This window comes from Coregonus clupeaformis, chromosome 35 (genome assembly GCF_020615455.1).
Source record: "Coregonus clupeaformis isolate EN_2021a chromosome 35, ASM2061545v1, whole genome shotgun sequence".
NCBI lineage: Eukaryota > Metazoa > Chordata > Actinopteri > Salmoniformes > Salmonidae > Coregonus > Coregonus clupeaformis.
The window spans coordinates 7,369,670-7,390,068 of NC_059226.1; the positions used below are offsets into that span (position 1 = coordinate 7,369,670).

At 44.9% G+C, this 20,399-nt stretch overlaps 1 protein-coding gene across 1 annotated transcript; it reads right to left on the reverse strand.

Annotated features, from left to right (window-relative positions):
* Positions 1–1,015: 1,015 nt before the first annotated feature.
* On the reverse strand, positions 1,016–18,374 carry LOC121550417 (nuclear envelope pore membrane protein POM 121). Its single transcript, XM_041862665.2, has 13 exons — positions 17,785–18,374; positions 16,813–17,028; positions 16,433–16,600; positions 16,220–16,300; positions 13,179–13,344; positions 9,577–9,668; positions 9,406–9,485; positions 9,151–9,272; positions 8,955–9,054; positions 8,561–8,872; positions 6,959–8,407; positions 6,642–6,749; positions 1,016–3,569 (listed from the first exon to the last, which is right to left on the reverse strand). The coding sequence occupies exons 1-13, from the start codon at positions 18,348–18,350 to the stop codon at positions 3,469–3,471; spliced, it is 3,561 nt and encodes a 1,186-aa protein (XP_041718599.2). The 5' UTR covers positions 18,351–18,374; the 3' UTR covers positions 1,016–3,468.
* Between the last annotated feature and the right edge of the window lie 2,025 nt (positions 18,375–20,399).

The window sequence follows — 20,399 nt, forward strand, 5'->3', positions numbered from 1 at the left end:
CACATTTTATTTAAAACCAGTACATTTCAAGACATGAGCAGAGGGGAAAATGTTATAATACACTGCCCATGTCTGCACATTCACTCTTCTCGAACTGCCCATTGGAAACGCAAACATCTGCTCACACACAGTCACAGTAATATTCCTACATCACTCTCAAACACTCATAATTTAAGACGTCCAGCTCGAACACTTTGCATGTTTTAAAAAGTCTACATTTCATGTGTCATTTGGTGCTTCTTCGACAACAAAATAAAACACATGGAAAAGCCTTGGCCCTTGATTAAATCCATACAGGTAGGTACAGCCATAATAAGTCAAAATGTTAAACACTACTTCTTTACACAGCCCTGCACAAGGCTAAATGACAATGTTCGATTTACAAATGACTGCATTTGCTGATCAACTGAAGGACATCAAAGCACAAAAGTCACAAATCAGAGTAACTAAATATACTACATTCAATGTTTTGTGCTTTTCCATTGTGCATACGCAAGATCTGGACTAACAAGATAAGACAATGATAAAGTCCTGTCTATGGGAACAAACAAGGTGGCCAGGCCATTCAAGGTGGTTTGAGTTGACAACACCTTAACCACATTGTCCACCCATGTGTCATATGCAGGTATCACAAGATGCAAAAACACTTTTTCTCACTTCACTTCGAAATAACTGAGGTGGGGTGCTATCAATTGTTTTAAAGGGATTTTGAAGTATAACACAAAAACATGGGTATCATACATCGTGGAATGATGCTGCATATTGAAACGATTTCAAATAATGAACAGGGCCTTGTGTCCCAGCAAAATAAACTCACATTCAAGCCAGTCCTTTTCTATACACACACCTACACTCACACAGTAACACACGCAAAGCCACAAGTCTCAAGCAACACAATTCACCTTTGTCAGGCTTGTACTGTACACAATGATCAGACAGCATTCATATACAGTACTCATACAGTAGCAGACTAAGTATGCTCTCCTATAAAAAAAGTGGAGCTCTTACAAAGGGAAACTTTTAGACGCTTTTATTCCACCATTGCATTACGGTTGAGGAAACCTTAACTAGAAAAATTATTCTAATTGCCTCAGTGAGCCAAGCTTGAAGGAATTCTAAAAGGCAACCTGCCTTAATACAAAAATAATGTTTGTGTGCATTTTGACACTATTTAGCCAAATCATGCCCCAACACACATTCATACACTGCTCTTACAATAACTACCCTAACTGGTTCGACCAGGAGGGTTAAAAAAGAGTATTCAAAATCCTAGTTCTGTATCAAGAGGGGTGGACCAATTAAGAACCGATTCAACACCAGAGGTCATTTTTGTAACCTACATGGTTAGTAAAATGTTTAGCGCACAACAAAGAGGTTAGGTTTGAATTTTAAGACAATTCCCCTCCAGTTCCTTTAGTCCTGAGTTTCGATCCAGCATTAATGAAAATAACATCTCTTTCTGTGCACATTTGTGAATCCAGTTGTATAGTCACACAAACACATTCATCAATACATTGTTTTAAAAAGTCCCATCAAAACTCCTAACCTCACCCACATTGAATGTGCAGGTAAAACCATGATCGGCACTACCACTATGCCACCATTCACCACTTTATTTCCTCCAAGCCTGACTCACCGAAGCAAAAATAGTAACAAGCTAAAAACACCAGAAAAGACTTGAGGGGATTCATACAAGGGAGGGGAAAGCGGTTTGACTGCTGAAGGCGCAAGTACAGTACGTCCATCTTCAACATTTAGGAGGGGAGCATGTAAACTCCAAACTCAGTTCTCTTATAAACGCACTCATCTTTGTCTTGATAGTATAAAGATGCAGGGGTATTGCGGTACAGGGCCCACCCAGATGTTTCTAGTTTCTATCATTGCCAATCTGATGAAGGTGGGGGCTAGCATTCAAGACAGAAATTGTTCTGTGCCATGTTATTGGTGAGGAACACGTAGAACACTGGATTTAACTGATCAAACAGGTTCTTCTTCAATCAAGACTGTGACTAGTTGAATCTGTGTTCAGTGCTGGGCTGGGGAAAAATCCTTTATCTCCTATGGCTCTCCAGGACCACTTTACCCATCCCTCCCATAGCACACCTGCTCTGATTGACCACGTTTAAAATGCATCCTTACTTCCTTTCTCGCTTGTAGTAATAACTAGGTTAGGATAAGTGGAAAGTACAGCAACTTGCTTTTACGCATCCAATGTAATACAATCCTCAGAAGTTACTTCAAGGAGAGGAGGAAGGATTTGTTAACATTCTCAATCAGTCCCCAGATCAGTCTTGAATGCCCCCACCTCCCATCTTCACTATGGTGATAGCAGGAGTAGAGTGGGGAAAAGGAGAGGTAGTCTAGTACAAAAGGACCCATGAAAGGACTTAGTGGTAGAAGAGAGATTATTTTGTAGGTCAAACCTTAAGTATTGGCTTTGGTTTTCAGCGCAAGTCCAGGGTAGCCTATTTACACCAACACAATATCGACCCATTAATGACTACTACCCTGGGACTCCACATTATGTATACATATTTTATGTTTAACCGATCCCGTGATGGCATTCTGATAAAGGATTTTATTGTTTACCTTATTCTGTCATTCAGGATCAAACAAGTATAACAAATTCCATTGTAGGAATGCTTCCAAGTATAACAAATTCCATTGTAGGAATGCTTCCCAGTGCCTGTGATACTGTACAATAATACAAGGGCATCTCTGGGACCACTACACTAAGCACTCATTCAAAACAGCTAAGGCCTAACTAGTGCAGAGATGCCATATACCAGTCTTCATTAACTGAGTGAAATAGTCTTTAGGAATCCAAATAAAAAATCAATTTAAAATGTAAAATAAACGCAATTCATTATCTCAAAACTGTCAACATCTCCTATACATTATGGTTCCCATGTACAGCTGGATAAATCCACACAGATCATACTGTATGTGAGCCCTATTTTGACCGTGGGCATACGTCAGAAACACACGTTCAGCCCTTGTATAGCCGTTAACGCACAGCCCTGCTTAGAATTTAATACAAAAACAAAGTGAGCGTGTCTCGATTCAACTGTACCGCATGTCAGATCTGAACAAAACCTCTTCTGTCAGCAAGTCCCTCAAAGTCAAAAGGATTTCAAGTCTTTTCTCTTTCAAGTATAATACACTATCGTTTTGCCTCCTATCCCCCTTTCTTTTCCTCACTGTGAGAGTGGCTACACTGTCAGTAGAGCGGTAGGCATCCTAGGAGGGGTGTATGTGCTCCTCTGCTAACCCTGTACCACAAAGCGGGCCAGCCCAGGCCGGCCAGGGTAACAGGAGGGTAGGGAGGGCTGTTGGTCTGACTGGGGTTACAATGGAAAGCTGTGTTAGCCATATTAGCCATAGCAGTAGCTCCTCTGGGGGGTGTCATGGCAGTGCTGAATGGTAAGGGCTTCCAAGCCATGCCAGATGCTACCACACCTGGCTAGGCTACTTCTTCCTGGGGTGCTGCCTTCGGGCCTGTAGCCTCTGGCGCGCCCCTGATGTCTTGGAGCCAGCGCCGATGGAGAACGAAGGAGCTGATGGAGAGCCTGGTCACAAAGAACAAGAGAGGAGTTTGTGTGTCAATACAAAAATCACAGCTTCAGAGTCAGAAAGAAATACAGATGTGATGGTAATTGAATAACCGTGTAACTCACGGTTATGGAAGACCATCATGAAAATAAAATAACCGTCAAAACCGTTTAAATAGGCCTACATTCATTTTAGGATTTTTTAAAAAATTCTTAACTTTATTTTCATGTAGATAAACTTTACCTAATAGTGGGAGTGTTCACTAATGATAAGCAATTGTTTTGCTAACTCTGTCTCTTTCCAACTTTCCTTTGACGCTCGAGCAGCTAATCCACTAGAAGCGCGGGGGTGTAGAGCACTACAGGCTTTGGCACTTCAGTATAAAAATCGTTTGACATGTGGACTTTCTTTTATACAATGCACGTTTCCATTGCTTGCTAGTAAACAAATAAATTGATTTTCTAAAAAAAAGGTTGGATGTGTGACTATTCAACAGCAGTCGACAAGGTTGTTCTGCCTATGAGGCCTATAATGTGCTAATGTGTCAAATGGACAATGCGCCAATCCTCTCCAACCTGGTATTGTATAATTTGATAAGGAATATTTTCTTAATTTATACACTACTTAACGCTGATCAGGCCGATATGCCGCCCTAGGCGAGACCAAATAAATTGCCGCCCTCCTATCCCCGCAAAGTAGAATAGTAGCCTAGGCTATACAGTGTTGGCCCGCAATGCACTTTTATGAATGCCAAGTGGTAGCCTACCGTTTGAAAAAACAGGCAATTTATCGTTAATCCCTGTCATTTGGTTACATTAAATTCTGTCCCCTATATACTTTCCTTGTCAATAAATTATCTTATAGCCTACTTTCGGAAAGCCTAGGTTTTTTTCTTACATTTTAAGGAAAGGATAAATATTTGCTAGTGTCTGACATACGCTGGTGGCTTTGATTGATGGGTGCATTTACGGGGCTGTGCGTGTGTGAGTTCGCTGATTCTCTCTATAGGCCTATACACTATATATATACACAAAAGTATGTGGACTCTGCGATTTCAGCCACACCTGTTGCTGACAGGTGTATAAAATCGAGCACACAGCCATGCAATCTCCATAGCTAAACATTGACAGTAGAATGGCCTTAGTGAAGAGCTCTGTGACTTTCAACATGCCACCTTTCCAACAAGTCAGTTTGTCAAATTTCTGCCCTGCTAGAGCTGCCCCGGTCAACTGTAAGGGCTGTTATTGTGAAGTGGAAACATCTAGGAGCAACAACGGCTCAGCCGCGAAGTGGGAGGCCACACAAGCTCACAGAACGGGACCGCTGAGTGCTGATGCGTGTAAAAATCATCTGTCCTCGGTTGCAACACTCACTACTGAGTTCCAAACTGCCTCTGGAAGCAACGTCATCCCAAAAACTGTTAGTCAGGAGCTTCATGAAACGGGTTTCCATGGCCGAGCAGCCTAAGATCACCATGCGCAATGCCAAGCGTTGGCTGGAGTGGTGTAAAGCTCGCCACCATTGGACTCTGGAGCAGTGGAAATGCGTTATCTGGCGTGATGAATCACGCTTCACCATCTGGCAGTCCGACGGACAAATCTGGGTTTGGCGTATGCCAGGAGAACACTACCTGCCCCAATGCATAGTGCCAGCTGTAAAGTTTGGTGGAAAAGGAATAATGGTCTGGGGCTGTTTTCCATGGTTTAGGCTAGGCCCCTTAGTTCCAGTGAAGGGGAATCTTAATGCTACAGCATAATTTTTTTTTTTTTTAAAGCACCTTTATTTAACCAGGTAAGCCAGTTGAGAACAAGTTCTCATTTACAACTGCGACCTGGCCAAGATAAAGCAAAGCAGTGCGATAAAAACAACAACACAGAGTTACATATGGGGTAAACAAAACAAAGTCAAAAATACAAACAGAAAATATATATACAGTGTGTGCGAATGTAGTAAGTTATGGAGGTAAGGCAATAAATAGGCTATAGTGCAAAATAGTTACAAATTCGTATTAACACTGGAATGATAGATGTGCAAAAGATGATGTGCAAATAGAGATACTGGGGTGCAAATTAGCAAAATAAATAACAATATGGGAATGAGGTAGTTGGGTGAAATCGCAGTCCACAATGACATACTAGAAGATTCTGTGCTACCAACTTTGTGGCAACAGTTTGGGGAAGGCCCTTTCCTGTTTCAGCATGACAACATCCCGTGCACTAAACGGGGTCCATACAGAAATGGTTTGTCGAGATCGGTGTGGAAGAACTTGACTGGCCTGCACAGAGCCCTGACCTCAACCCCATCGAGCAACTTCGGGATGAATTGGAACGCCGACTGCGAATCAGGCCTAATTGCCCAACATTAGTGCCCAACCTCACTAATGCTCGAGGCTGAATGGAAGCAAGTCCCCGCAGCAATGTTCCAACATCTAGTGGAAAGCCTTCCCAGAAGAGTGGAGGCTGTTATAGCAGCTAAGGGGGGGACCAACTCCATATTAATGGCCATGATTTTGGAATAAAATCTTTGACGAGCAGGTGTCCACATACTTTTGGTCATGTAATGTATGTCTATTCAGAAAGTTTCCTAAAGTAGCCTGTCTGGACTCCATCTCTAATAAGATTCAAACACTCATTACGGCATCCTCTCGTTGAAGAACATATGCCAATGCCATTGAATGACCGCAGCAGCAGGGTTTGTGACGTTATGCGAATATTTTGGGAAAAATGGGAGAAAACCCATCGAACTTCGTTTGAATGGTTCTCTGCGTCGAAATAGGATCTGTATTTTATGCAGAAAAGCCAACAGACAAGGACAAGTTAGGCATACATCTTTATTTTGACTCCATTAATGTTGTGTCAATACGACAGATCCTCTCCAAACTGGTATTTCTTAATATTTATAAATAATAACCTGAATAATAATAATGAAATCCCCCCCCAGAACAGTTATGTTGGTGTCAGTGTACATTGGCCTGGCCAATTACCGTAACCTCAAATTCCAAGACCGTCACAACCCTAGGAAGAAGCACACAGCCCATGCTTTTTGCTGCACACTTCAGGCAGAAGGCGGGAGAATCAGAATTTTCTTACCGAATGGTGAGGATGCCATAGCACTGAATCCTTGGACTGGAGTTCCTGGGCTTCCAAAGGGGACAGGACCTGCTGCTGTGCTCTGGCCAAAAGCAGGGGTAGATGTCCCTGTACATGTGACAGCAATAAATGAACAATTAGGAACTAGAATAAAAGACATCAAACTTTGGTTTGAACTGGCCTTATGAATTGGCAAAAAATGTAAAATGCTACTTCTGCCACCAAATGCAGAATTGATAAACATTTGTAATTGTGTGGCATGGATGAAATCAAAATCAGTAAAAGAGTGGGTCTTTTATTATACTAGATATACTAACCAAAGGCTGGCTTGTCACTAGCAGCAGCCCCGAAGTTGAAGCCTGGCGTCTGTGTTGTGGGGTTAGGGGTTCCAAACTGAGTGCCTGAAATGGCCGCGCCGAAGTTGAATCCTCCGGTGGCTGGCTGGGCAGGGGTAGCAGGGGCCTGCTGTGTGGACACACCACCAAATGAGAAGGTTGGGGCGGAGGCTGGGAGTGTGCCGACAGTCTGGGTGGCAGAGCCAAAGGCAGGGGCTGCTGGGGTGGCCGGGGAACCCGTGGTGTTGCCAAATGCAAAACCTGTGGAGTTGCCTCCAAATGCCAGCTTAGTGGTGGTCCCAAAGGTAGAGGCCACTGTAGTGGCAGCCGCGCCAAAAGCAAAGGGGGCAGGGGCTGGGGTGGCCCCAGCTGCAGCTGACCCAAATGTGAAAGGATTAGCTGCCGCAGGAGCAGCCGGGGCCTGAGTCGCACTGGGGAACGCTGATGCCGCCGGAGCTTCGAACGACGACTTCCCAAACGTGAACGTGGACTGGCTTGCAGGTGCGGCAGCAGTAGCAGTGGCTGCAGTGGCCATGCCAAAGCCACCGAAGGATGCGGTGGTAGAGTTCTGGGTGGCTGCAGCCTGGCCAAAGGTGAATCCCCCCTGGGCGGTGGCTGAGGGGGCAGGTTGAGTGGCGGCAGAGGCGGTGGTCATCGCACCAAACGAAAAGCCGCTGTTGTTAGTGGTAGTGGCTGCGGTGGAGCGGAGGGTGGGTGCAGGAGTTGTGGTGGAGGCGGCGCCGAACTGGAAGGTACTTCCTGTGGCAGGGGCAGTGGTTGTGGCAGCGGTCGTTGCAGGCAGCGCACTCCAGTTTCCAAACAGAGACTTGACAGATGGCGGGGCGGCTGGTTCGGTGGAGGGGGCTGGAGCTGGAGCGGTGCTGTTGGACAGCCCAGTGAACAGGGAGGCGGCTGGGGCCACCGTACTAATGTTGGTTAGCCCGCTGAACACTAAGGCAGACGCGCTGGCTTTGGAGGGAGCTGAGGTGGAGGCTGGCTGTCCAAAAGCACTGGTGGCTGTGGCGCTTCCAAATATGGGTTTAAAGGTGGGAAGAGCAGGTGTGCCCTCTGGGGCTGAGGCTGGGGCCGCAGCCCCGAAGATGGGCTTGAACACAGAGGCCAGGAGGGGATTATTACTACTGGTTGCTTCTGTGGTGGCGGTTGAGGTGGTGGTGGGGGCCGGTGAGGAGGACAGGGCGGTCAGTGGATTGGCCAGTCCAAACAGGCTAGCTCCACCCAGGGTGGGGACACTGCTGGGGGCCTTGGTGACTTGGCTCAGCACCTGGGTGAAGGCAGAGGGCATGGTGCTGGCAGGCTGGGAGAGGGAGGGTAGTGCAGGCTGGGAGAGGGAGGCTGGTGTGGGCTGAGGAGCAGTCAAGCTAGTTTTCGACTTCTGCTCTGCAGGCACCAGTGGTGCAGGGGTCGTCACCGCTGTCACCAAGGAGACAGCCGGAGCGGGAGGGAAAACAAGAGAAAAATAGGCTTTTGAGTAACAACTCAGATAAAACTAACAATCATCACTCAACGGCAACCACCAAACAAAGTGGCTTGCAACTTTACATTTTTGATATGTGATTAACAGACCTGTAGTATTGGCAGCAGCAGTACTGGTGAGGGGGTTGTTCCTCATCATTTTCAGAGACTCCAGGAGGGGGTTGGCTGCGGGGGTTGTGGTGGTGACGGGGGAGGCTGTGGAGGTTGGGGCCGTGCTGACGGTGCTTGAGGGGACGGGGTCCAGGTTGATGACAGGGATAGGAGCAGCCACACTGGAAGGTGTTGATACGGGAAGATGGCTGGCCAGCAGGGTGGCCAGGGTGGGTGTGGGGTCGTTTGACACGGGAGGCTTAGAAGATGTGGTCACTACTGGAGCTGGCGCAGGCTTCTCTGGCTCTGGAACTAAAAAATGGCCCCAAATCAATATCGTATTCTTTTTTTTTGTGACACTGGTTTATAAAAGTCGTGATTTGGGAATACTCACCAGGCTCTTCGAGGACTGTGTTGATCTGGCTGAGAGCGGCTTTCTTCTCCTGATCCAGGTCTTTCACCGTGATTGTGTAGCCCAGCTCAGGAGGTGGCGGCTGCAGAGACAACATCAATGTTAAGATTCCCTGTCTGTCAGATGATTAGCCACATGTCCCATTTGAGTACATGTTCTATTATGCAGTATTGCTCACCAGAGAGATTTGGTCTCCTCTACGGCTGGACACCAGCGGAATCTTGCGTTTCCGTTTCCCGCTACCGGCAGAGTCTGACGAGGCTGAAGCCACAGGGACTTCAGGGGCTGGAGTCAGCTTCCCTGTAACAGGTCATACAGCGCATTGACTTAATGTGGTGGCTACAGTTATTTTAAATCAAAATGTAATTCTCTTTTGGGACATGACTAAAGCCCTGAGCCTGATCTGAAATACGCATCACAAACATGTTCTAACCAGTGTTGGGTGCTGGGTCTGTCAACGTCTTGTCAGACCTCGCCGAGGACGCAGAGCTGGGCGAGCGAGCATCCTCTTCCCTGACATACAGAAAAAACAAGGTCACACACTGCTAGCAGCCATGGCAGCTCTAACTTAGAAATGTTGTCTAGAAGGAGGAAGGGTGAATACCTGGGCTTTTTAGAGGCTCTCTCTGGGGTCTGGGACCGGGACGACCCTGGGCTGGAGAGCGGGGAGAGGCTGCGGGTGGAGGCTTTTTTCCGCTTTAAAACAAACGTGAAAATTAGGTTTAGGTTAGCACTCACCCCGGTTTTCTGACACAATACAGCTCAGTGTAGGTCAGCTCCAGGGTTTCCATTAGGAAAATGTGGCGGCGGACAACGTGACCGGGAAGATTTAAATTTACCGGACCCATATGCATTGGGTGCATAACCCATTAGGGTGTCCACCCACAGTGCTCAGAATGACAGAAATCACATTTAGATTATGGTAATTCATCTTAATAGAACATGCAACTCATGTAATAAAGCAGCCAATAAAACATCATTTTCAAACACTTGCCAAAATGCAATTAGCAGGAAAACACCATTCTAAACAGCGCACCTGATGGGAGCAGTTCCATATGTGACAGAGATTAAAATCTCCATTAGAAACTTAGAAAGAGGAGGAATCTAAAGATGCACTATGACGGTTGCTAATATGACTAGGATTGTGCCTTTGGCTTCTGGACAACGAAAGAAAGTTGTTATGAAAACCAATAGAACAGGAGAGAAATAATGGTTTCAATGGCATATGAGGAAGTCTTTATAAAATAATTGCCTCCACGTTTGTATGGGCGGATTTTGCCTATTCTTTGAATTAAGGTAAGACACGCCTCATAATATGTATATGTTTTCAAAATAAATAGCCTACTTCCTCCAGCTAACATTGCAAAGTGGTGGTTGTCGTGCTGATATCCTGCCTACCGTTGCCAATGCACTTGAAAGGTGAATGGGAAGCGTGCTTCAATTACCAGTTAAGAAAAAACTATAACTCCTTTTAAATCGTGGCCATCAAAACAGTTAACATGCGATTACATTTAGAATTGTTGCACAATGACTGCACATTTCACTCCAGTAGCAATGAGCTGAGGAGCTGCAGCAGCTCTAGCTCTGTCTGAGGTGATATTCCTCTCAAAATAGGCTCCATCTGTTGTGGTGTGTGAAAAATAAGATACAAGACAATTTCATTACAATAAATTACGCAAATTAACTTATAGACCGATATGCATGACGGTCAAATGTATTAGATGAGGACCTAACCTAACGCAGAGAGTTACTCCGCTGTGATAACAGTCAACGCAACAAACTCCAAGAAAAAAAAAAAAAGCTATATAAAGAAAGGTTGGAATATAATAGAGAACTAATATTGACAGAATATTGTGATAGCTCTGATCTCTCTCGTGTTCTGTGCTATGAACTGCTTCTCTCTTGGAGACATGGCAGCACCGCCGGAGGACTTTGATATCCCATGATGCCGCGCGTCAACATAGCCAATATATAATTTATTTGCGAGCCCCTATGAGCGCAGATTCTGCGCAAAACAATGTTTTACTGTTTACAATAGTTTATTGCAAAAATAAATCAGAAAATCAGAGAAATGTAATTGCTCTCACTTGGGTTTTAAACCAGCCGGCTTTTTAAAATAATGATTACTTAATCAATCATACATATGTGTCTTCTGAGGTATGGCTGAAGAAGCTATATGAGAAACAGCTCTAGCGCTGTCTGAAGTGATATTCCCCTCAAAATAGGCACGGTTTGTTGTGCGTGTGATAAATAACATAAAGTTGAAGTCGGAAGTTTACATACACTTAGGTTGGAGTCATTAAAACTCGTTTTTCAACCACTCCACAAATTTCTTGTTAACAAACTATAGTTTTGGCAAGTCGGTTAGGACATCTACTTTGTGCATGACACATGTAATTTTTCCAACAATTGTTTACAGACAGATTATTTCACTTATAATTCACTGTATCACAATTCCAGTGGGTCAGAAGTTTACATACACTAAGTTGACTGTGCCTTTAAACAGCTTGGAAAATTCCAGAAAATGATGTCATGGCTTTAGAACCTCCTGATAGGCTAATTGACATAATTTGAGTCAATTGGAGGTGTACCTGTGGATGTATTTCAAGGCCTACCTTCAAACTCAGTGCCTCTTTGCTTGACATCATGGGAAAATCAAAACAAATTGTAGACCTCCACAAGTCTGGTTCATCCTTGGGAGCAATTTCCAAATGCCTGAAGGTACCACGTTCATCTGTACAAACAATAGTACGTAAGTATAAACACCATGGGACCACGCAGCCGTCATACCGCTCAGGAAGGAGACACGTTCTGTCTCCTAGAGATGAACGTACTTTGGTGCGAAAAGTGCAAATCAATCCCAGAACAACAGCAAAGGACCTTGTGAAGATGCTGGAGGAAACGGGTACAAAAGTATCTATATCTACAGTAAAACGAGTCCTATATCGACATAACCTGAAAGGCCGCTCAGCAAGGAAGAAACCACTGCTCCAAAACCGCTATAAAAAAGCCAGACTACGGTTTGCAACTGCACATGGGGACAAAGATCGTACCTTTTGGAGAAATGTCATCCGGTCTGATTAAACAAAAATAGAACTGTTTGGCTATAATGACCATCGTTATGTTTGGAGGAAAAAGGGGGGGCTTGCAAGCCGAAGAACACCATCCCAACCGTGAAGCACGGGGGTGGCAGCATCATGCTGTGGGGGTGCTTTGCTGCAGGAGGGTACTGGTGCACTTCACAAAATAGATGGCATCATGAGGAAGGAAAATTATGTGGAAATATTGAAGCAACATCTCAAGACATCAGTCAGGAAGTTAAAGCTTGGTCGAAATGGGTCTTCCAAATGGACAATGACCCCAAGCATACTTCCAAAGTTGTGGCTTAATGGCTTAAGGACAACAAAGTCAAGGTATTGGAGTGGCCATCACAAAGCCCTGACCTCAATCCTATAGAACATTTGTAGGCAGAACTGAAAAAGCGTGTGCGAGCAAGGAGGCCTACAAACCTGACTCAGTTACACCAGCTCTGTCAGGAGGAATGGGCCAAAATTTACCCAACTTATTGTGGGAAGCTTGTGGAAGACTACCCGAAACGTTTGACCCAAGTTAAACAATTTAAAAGGCAATGCTACCAAATACTAATTGAGTGTATGTAAACTTCTGACTCACTGGGAATGTGATGAAAGAAATAAAAGCTGAAATAAATCATTCTCTCTACTATTATTCTGACATTTCACATTCTTAAAATAAAGTGGTATTCCAAACTGACCTAAGACAGGGAATTGTTACTAGGATTAAATGTCAGGAATTGTGAAAAACTGAGTTTAAATGTATTTGGCTATGGTGTATGTAAACTTCCGACTTCAACTGTACATGACTAACGAAAATACAAGCAAGCCAATTTAATTCCACTAAATTATGCCAATTAACCTATATACCGATAAGCATGACTGTCAAATGTATTTCCATCAACTGGTATTTCTATCAATGATTAAAAAGCATTATTTTGCAGTGGAATTGTTTTTTCTCCTGGTCAATTTGGCCGGCAACAAATTATTAGCTGGTCATTTATTTATTGCCAAAAACCTGCAATTACCGGCTAACGGAAACCCTGGTGAGCTCTGTCAACTGAACTGCTGGCTGTTGATCCCAAACAGAGGAATCCATCAGAGGTGTACGGCCCATCCCAATTATAAAAGGTACCTGAGCAAAGCCTTGTGAGGAGCTGAGGGAGCTGAGGATGGAGTTGCGGACCGTGCCCAGGGTGCCGCTGGGGGTCAGGCCACAGCTCACAGAGCTGATGGAGAAGGTGCGTGACCTCTTCATTGTTGACTCCTCCACCATAGCATTTAGCCCTCGCTTCAGAGTACTGGGCCGACAGAGGAGACGGGAGTGGAAACAGGATTTCAGAAGTGATTGGAGGAGGGGATACAGTATTTGGATGATTAATGAGATATGTTTAGTTAGTTACACACATACATACATATATCTATATACACACAGCTGTGGAAAAAATTAAGAGACCACTGCACATTTTTCTTAAATCAGCATCTCTACATGTATGACAGCCATTCCATTCCAGTGTCTGTTGAATTCCAACACAGGCACACCTCATTCTACTGAATTGGGGTACTGATTAGGTGATCACATGAACCTAATCTTATTTAACGAGGAAAAGTATAAAAACCACTGCTGTGGTCATCACTATCCGGTGAAGCAACAGACATTGGGGACAACAAAGCTAGACAAGCAGAGGGCGAAAACGACTACTGACCGGGATGACCGCCAACTCATTCGAATGTCACTCAACAACCGTAGGATGACATCAAGTGACCTACAAAAATAATGGCAAACGGCAGCTGGGGTGAAGTGCACGCCGAGGACGGTTCGAAACAGGCTCCTAGGGGCAGGGCTGAAGTCGTGCAAAGCTAGAAAAAAGCCCTTCATCAATGAGAAGCAAAGAAGAGCCAGGCTGAGGTTTGCAAAAGACCATAAGGATTGGACCATAGAGGACTGGAGTAAGGTCATTTTCTCTGATGAGTCCAATTTTCAGCTTTGCCCAACACCTGGTCGTCTAATGGTTAGAAGGAGACCTGGAGAGGCCTACAAGCCACAGTGTCTCGCACCCACTGTGAAATTTGGTGGAGGATCGGTGATGCTCTGGGGGTGCTTCAGCAAGGCTGGAATCGGGCAGATTTGTCTTTGTGAAGGACGCATGAATCAAGCCACGAACAAGGTTGTCCTGGAAGAAAACTTGCTTCCTTTTGCTCTGACATTGTTCCCCAACTCTGAGGATTGGTTTTTCCAGCAGGACAATGCGCCATGCCACACAGCCAGGTCAACCAAGGTGTGGATGGAGGACCACTAGATCAAGACCCTGTCATGGCCAGCCCAATCTCCAGAACTGAACCCCATTGAAAACTTCTGGAATGTGGAATCAAGAGGAAGATGGATGGTCACAAGCCATCAAACAAAGCCGAGCTGCTTGAATGTTTGCGCCAGGAGTGGCATAAAGTCACCCAACATCAATGTGAAAGACTGGTGTAGAGCATGCCAAGACGCATGAAAGCTGTGATTGAAAATCAGGGTTATTCCACCAAATATTGATTTCTGAACACTTCCTAAGTTAAAACATTAGTATTGTGTTGTTTAAAAATTAACATTAACTTATTTTCTTTTCATTATTCGAGGTCTGACAACACTGCATCTTTTTTGTTCTTTTGACCAATTGTCATTTTCTGCATATAAATGCTCTAAATGACAATATTTTTTATTTGGAATTTGGGAGAAATGTTGTCAGTAGTTAATAGAATAAAAACAAAAATGTTATTTTTACCCAAACACATAACTATAAATAGTAAAACCAGAGAAACTGATAATTTTGCAGTGGTCTCTTAATTTTTTCCGCAGCTGTATTTAAACTCAGCTAAAAAAGAAACGTCCCTTTTTCAGGAACCTGTCTTTCAAAGATAATTTGTAAAAATCCAAATAACTTCACAGATCTTTAATTGTAAAGGGTTTAAACACTGTTTCCCATGCTTGTTCAATGAACCATAAACAACTAATGAACATGCACCTTTGGAACGGTCGTTAAGACACTAACAGCTTACAGACGGTAGGCAATTAAGGTCACAGTTATGAAAACTTAGGACATTAAAGAGGCCTTTCTACTGACTCTGAAAAACACCAAAAGAAAGATGCCCAGGGTCCCTGCTCATCTGCGTGAAAGTGCCTAAGGCATGCTGCAGGGAGGCATGAGGACTGCAGATGTGGCCAAGGCAATAAATTGCAATGTCCGTACTGTGAGACGCCTAAGACAGCGCTACAGGGAGACAGGACGGACAGCTGATCGGCCTCGCAGTGGCAGACCACGTGTAACAACACCTGCACAGGATCGGTACATCCGAACATCACACCTGCGGGACAGGTACAGGATGGCAACAACAACTGCCTGAGTTACACCAGGAACGCACAATCCCTCCATCAGTGCTCAGACTGTCCGCAATAGGCTGAGAGAGGCTGGACTGAGGGATTGTAGGCCTGTTGTAAGGCAGGTCCTCACCAGACATCACTGGCAACAATGTCGCCTACGGGCACAAACCAACCGTCGCTGGATCAGGCAGGACTGGCAAAAAGTGCTCTTCACTGACGAGTCGCAGTTTTGTCTCACCAGGGGTGTTGATCGGATTTGCGTTTATCGTCGAAGGAATGAGCGTTACACAGAGGCCTGTACTCTGGAGCGATTTGGAGGTGGAGGGTCCGTCATGGTCTGGGGCGGTGTGTCACAGCATCATCGGACTGAGCTTGTTGTCATTGCAGGCAATCTCAACGCTGTGCGTTACAGGGAAGACATCCTCCTCCCTCATGTGGTACCCTTCCTGCAGGCTCATCCTGACATGACCCTCCAGCATGACAATGCCACCAGCCATACTGCTCATTCTGTGCGTGATTTCCTGCAAGACAGGAATGTCAGTGTTCTGCCATTGCCAGCAAAGAACCCAGATCTCAATCCCATTGAGCACGTCTGGGACCTGTTGGATCGGAGGGTGAGGGCTAGGGCCATTCCCCCCCAGAAATGTCTGGGAACTTGCAGGTGCCTTGGTGGAAGAGTGGGGTAACATCTCACAGCAAGAACTGGCAAATCTGGTGCAGTCCATGAGGAGGAGATGCACTGCAGTACTTAATGCAGCTTGTGGCCACACCAGAAATTGACAACTTTTTTTACAGGCATTGCTCATACTCACTTCGGCACCAGCTGTGATGGAGCTCCATTGGGCAGCAGTGGCTCAAATGCAGAGTGAGCACTCCCACTGCTGTCATGGCGCCTAAGTGAACAAAGAGCAGGTGTACATTGTAAACAGTCTTCAAGAGCCACACAATACCAAGAAACACTAAAGTGTGAGAAGAACAATTGTACATTGCATACAATAGCATTTAATCATGTGGTAGTCACATACCTCCTTTTGCTCTTTTGCCCTGCAGTGAAGCTCCTGTCATCTTCATCGTCCACCTCTCTTTTGCGACTCTCTTTGAGCACGCTCAGAACAGTCTCCCTGGAGCAGGGGTCTGCAGGGGCCGCAAGGCCTGGAGAGCCAAGGACTCCTGGAGAGTTCAAATGATCAAATCTGCAGACACAACAACAGCAATTACAGAACAAACGTCAGTTGGGCCATCCAACAACTAAGGATGTTTTCAAGCTTCACAGAGACACTCAAATAATGTGCCACAGAGCGATCACAGAAGTATAAGATCAAGTTGCTTGCATTATCACCAACAGATCTCCAAAAAGTTTGATAGAAAGCTTAAGATGAGGCAAGACAGGGACAATATGACTTACAACGGAGATCGAGTGGTGTTGTGATCTGGCCTAGCGATCTTCACTGTGACTGGACTGTGGACTGCCGGGGAGTTGCGAGGGGTGAGAATATTCTTCTTTCTGAAGCTGTCCCACTGGGCCGGGGGCAGGATGCCCACAGAGGTGGTGCCAGTCTGCTGGAGGGGGTAGTGGCGCTGGGGAGTGATGGTGAACCTGCCCATAGTGCCAAGGGGCTCCCTGTACACAACAGATTGACCACAGGATTAGGTCATTGCATTCTATACTAGAAACTGTCTGGCATTGATCATTGCTAAACTGATTTTATATGCCACATAACAAGGACTTTAAAGTAACAAAATAGGGGAAATTTCCTCTGTCAAGGGTCTGAGCTCTGACCAACCATTTGTTTACATATCGACTTTCATAACCTTACCAATGTTTAGAAAATGATAGTAAAAGTTATTGTAACTGCAGTGATCATTACAGCTTAAACGTGTATTACTGTAGTAGCTAGTTAATGCATGTTCAAAACAACATCGCTTGTCTCGTGCCATTCAGGCATCCAAAGTACGGTATAGTCTCGGTCAGGAACCGAGGGGGGGAAGTTACACTCCCTGCCTTGCACAGAATGGAGCCGATAGCAACTCCCACATTTTCAAATCTTGGAGGGAATACTAGGTCGCGTTGCGGCGAAGCAGCAAGTCTTCTCAATATATTTCAAAACACATATGTTTTCCTATTTACTGATAACTAGCTAGCTAAGATAAGAACTTGACCTACATTGTAAAAGTTTAAAATCGTGTTTGACAACTGCACCATGTGTGTAACGTGATCCGCAAGCGAAACATTTTGTTCAGAATTTAGCACATTGCATTGGCCCTTGCAAACCAGTTAGCTACGTTAGCTGATGGTGTTAGGCTAACTAGCCACTGTTAGCTGGTCAGCGAAATGTTACGCTAACGTTAGCTAAGTAAACATTATTTCAGTACTCACCCCCCGAATGACAGTCGTCTGTTTGGAGTATGAACAGCCTGGTTGGGTCGCGCCAATCTTTCGCGTAGTTGTTCTCGTGCGTTGGGGTTAGCACCCGAAATTGCACCGAATCGCGGCCTCCCCACAACTGAGGGAGGACTTTCTGCCTTCCCAATGTAACTTCCCATGAGTATATCCCGAGGACTGAGCAGAAATGAGTCACTGTGTCCCGCGTCTTTCCGATAAATAGCGCTCTCGGAACGTCGTTGGCCAGTAAATACTACCGATTCCCTAACATCACCCTTGACGGTACGACTTCTGACTCTTCCCGCTGTGGGTACTCCGTTCGCAATCCCTGGCAACCAGCGTCGCAGCACGGGTGGAATCGTGAGACCACGGCGTGGATGTGGGCCTAACGTAACGTAGAGTGATTCTCCGCTGTGATAACAACAGGCAACGGAACAAACTCCAAGAATGAAAGCTATATAAAGAAAGGTTGGAATATAATAGAAAATTAGACAGAATATTGCGATAGCACAGAACACGAGAGAGATCAGCGCTATTAACCGCTTCTCTCTTGGAGACATGGCGGCACCGCGCCGCCGGAGGACTTTGATATCCCATGATGCCGCGCGTCAACATAGCCAATATAATTTCTTCACGAGCCCCAATGAGCGCAGATTCTCAAAACAATGTTTTACTGTTTACAATATTTTATTGCAAAAATAAATCCAAGAATCAGAGAAATGTAATTGCTCTAACTTGGGTATCGCACCATCCAGCTTTTTTAAAATCATTATTCCTTAGTCAATCATACAGATGTGTCTTCTGAGGTATGACTGAATAAGCTTTATGAGAAACAATGACGTCTATGATGAGAGCCACAGACCTGAACCTACAACATTAGGCACATTCTCACTGGTTCATGACAGTGGAGGACATAGACATACAATTTGCTCAAATATCTCATGAGGTCTAACTTATTTCTTGCAGTGATTATCAAATATGTATTTTGCCAGTTTAAGAGTACACCTCAGTTTACATTACATTTTAGTCATTTAGCAGACGCTCTTATCCAGAGCGACTTACAGTTAGTGAATACATCTTTAATTTTTTTATACTGGCCACCAGTGGGAATCGAACCCACAACCCTGGCATTGCAAACGCCATGCTCTATCAACTGAGCTACATCCCTGCCGGCCATTCCCTCCCCTACCCTGGACGACGCTGGGCCAATTGTGCGCTGCCCATGAGTCTCCCGGTCGCGGCCGGCTGCGACAGAGCCTGGATTCGAACCAGGATCTCTAATGGCACACTTAGACCACTGCGCCACTCAGGCTCGAACCTCAGCTACATATGTAACTTTTATTGAGTTCTGAGAGAAGAGAAATATGGCCATGATAATGTATTCATCCAAAACGGATAGTTTACTTATAGGCCTAGGAAGTCGGTAAAATAGGCTGGATTTTTACAAGAGATAGGCCTAGACCCATTATTTTGGGGGTCACGTAAAAATGTAAAAGTCTTTATAATGCAAAGAAGTTTGCCAGCCAGACAAAGCTAAGTGGCCCTGTTATGGTGTTGCTCTTTCTGCCAGGCCTATTGTGGAATGTCTGCAGAGGAAACTGCCATGCCAGCCAGGAAGGGCCTCAGAGCTGCACAGGAATTTCCTTTCACATCTTTGCCAAGGGCTATTATTTCAGTGATTCAGCTTTATTTAGTCATATTTTAACTACATTTACAGCCCAATCCTGATGACACAGGCCTGATGACACATTTTGTACAGATTTCAGTACTGCAATGCAGCTTATCCTGATCTCAAGGTTGGCACAGCTATATTATGTCTCCCAAAGCTATAAACAGAGCATGTTTACCATTCAACAATGTGTCAGATTTCTCATAATTTGGTTAGCTTGAGCAGACCTGTGTTAAAGCCAAACAGCACTGGCTTATAGGCTGCATATAATGTGTATAGCCTTTCATTTGGATGAGCCAGTCAGTCTATGAAAATGAATTTCCTACCACTCCTGGTCAGGGTGATGCAACTGTTTATGGGCTTCCATTCAACCCTAGAAACATGTACAAACTATTTGTTCCATGTATGTTTGGGTTTAGTGAATGTGTTATTCAGACCAACTTTCATGAATACTGGGAGGTAGCTTTGTTCTTGAGGCTGCACTTCCACATATGTCCAGCAGATGTCCATCTCAACACTTTTCTTTTCATCTCTGAAAATCACATCTTTGTGTGAAATGAACTGTTTTCCCCCTTGGGAATGAAATCCCCTCTCCTTCCCAATGTTGTTAATGACATTTACATTTTAGTCATTTAGCAGATTTACATCTTTTATTTTTTTATACTGCCCCCCCCATGGGAATCGGACCCACAACCCTGGCGTTGCAAACACCTACCAACTGAGCTACATCCCTGCTGGCCATTCCCTCCCCTACCCTGGACGACGCTGGGCCAATTGTGCGCCGCCCCATGGGTCTCCCGGTCGCGGCCGGCTACGACAGAGCATTAATCTAGCATTAGCACTATACCACCTGTACTTGGTGAAGTCTGGATCATGGATGTACTGCTTACACTTTGATATATGTTGATGCACACAACATTTCAATATAATTGTATTTGTT